At 62.0% G+C, this 885-nt stretch overlaps 1 protein-coding gene across 1 annotated transcript in view; it reads left to right on the top strand.

Annotated features, from left to right (window-relative positions):
* Nucleotides 1–885, top strand: part of TMEM63C (transmembrane protein 63C) — a 95317-nt gene that overhangs the window by 64292 nt on the left and 30140 nt on the right. Inside the window, exon 11 of the mRNA XM_006157109.1 lies at nucleotides 605–713. Coding sequence (XP_006157171.1) covers nucleotides 605–713 — 109 coding nt within the window. The remainder of the gene's footprint in view (nucleotides 1–604; nucleotides 714–885) is intronic.

Consider the following 885-nt stretch of genomic DNA (forward strand, 5'->3'; position numbering starts at 1 on the left):
TCAGGGAGGTGTAGCGAGCCCTTCTGGCCCTGTCCCCTCTGAGCTGCATGTGGCCTGGGTCCCTCTGCACATGGCTGCTGGGCGGCCTCGGGGGGCCTGATTCTCCACAGCTGGCAGTACCACACAGCGATGGCGAGTCCAAGGCCTTCAGCAGCCCTGGTTCTCCTCCCAGCGTGGCCACTGCTGTGAATGACCGATGGCAGGTCACGTTCCCGTGTGGCCCTCGTTTCTCTGTGGGTAAAACGAAGACCTGCATAGACGCCCCTGCCTATGAAGCCTAGTGAGAAATGCACATAAAGCACTTAGTCTCACCTGGGCCTGGCACACAGTCGGCTCTCAATAAATGCTGGCCCTTAATGCTGGAGTGGGGCCCACTTCTGAGTCTCGGTCTGCCATCCTCCTGCAAGGAGCTGAGTGTTGGCGCCGAGAGGCTGTTCAGGGGAGACCCCGATGGAAAGGGCGTGTTTCAAGGAGACCACAGTGGAGGAGGAGGGGAAGAGGTCGGGAAGGTCGTGACCCTCGGAGGGATGGTCCCAGTGAGGCGGGGGCACCGTACAGCCCATGGGCCAGTGCAGGCTGACCGGGCCCACTGCTTCTCCTGCAGGAGTAAGGTCCTCTGGCTGCACAGCCTCTTCTCCTTCCTGTACTTCGCCACCAACTTCATCTTCATGGCTCATCACTGCCTGGGCTTTGTGCCCAGGAAGAGCCAAAAGGTGAGTAAGTGGAGTGGCCAGAGCTGCTGCGTCCCTGCTGGAGCCCCCTCCCAGCCACCTCCGACCTTGGCACACCTGAGGCAGGACAGACTCATCTGAGCAGGCACGCCTCCTCCCACCCCTGTGCGCCTCCTCCCACCCCACCCGCCCGCCCCCTCCTACCAGCTGTGAA

The sequence above is a fragment of the Tupaia chinensis genome, unplaced genomic scaffold (assembly GCF_000334495.1).
Source record: "Tupaia chinensis unplaced genomic scaffold, TupChi_1.0 Scaffold000528_1, whole genome shotgun sequence".
In the NCBI taxonomy this organism is placed as follows: domain Eukaryota; kingdom Metazoa; phylum Chordata; class Mammalia; order Scandentia; family Tupaiidae; genus Tupaia; species Tupaia belangeri.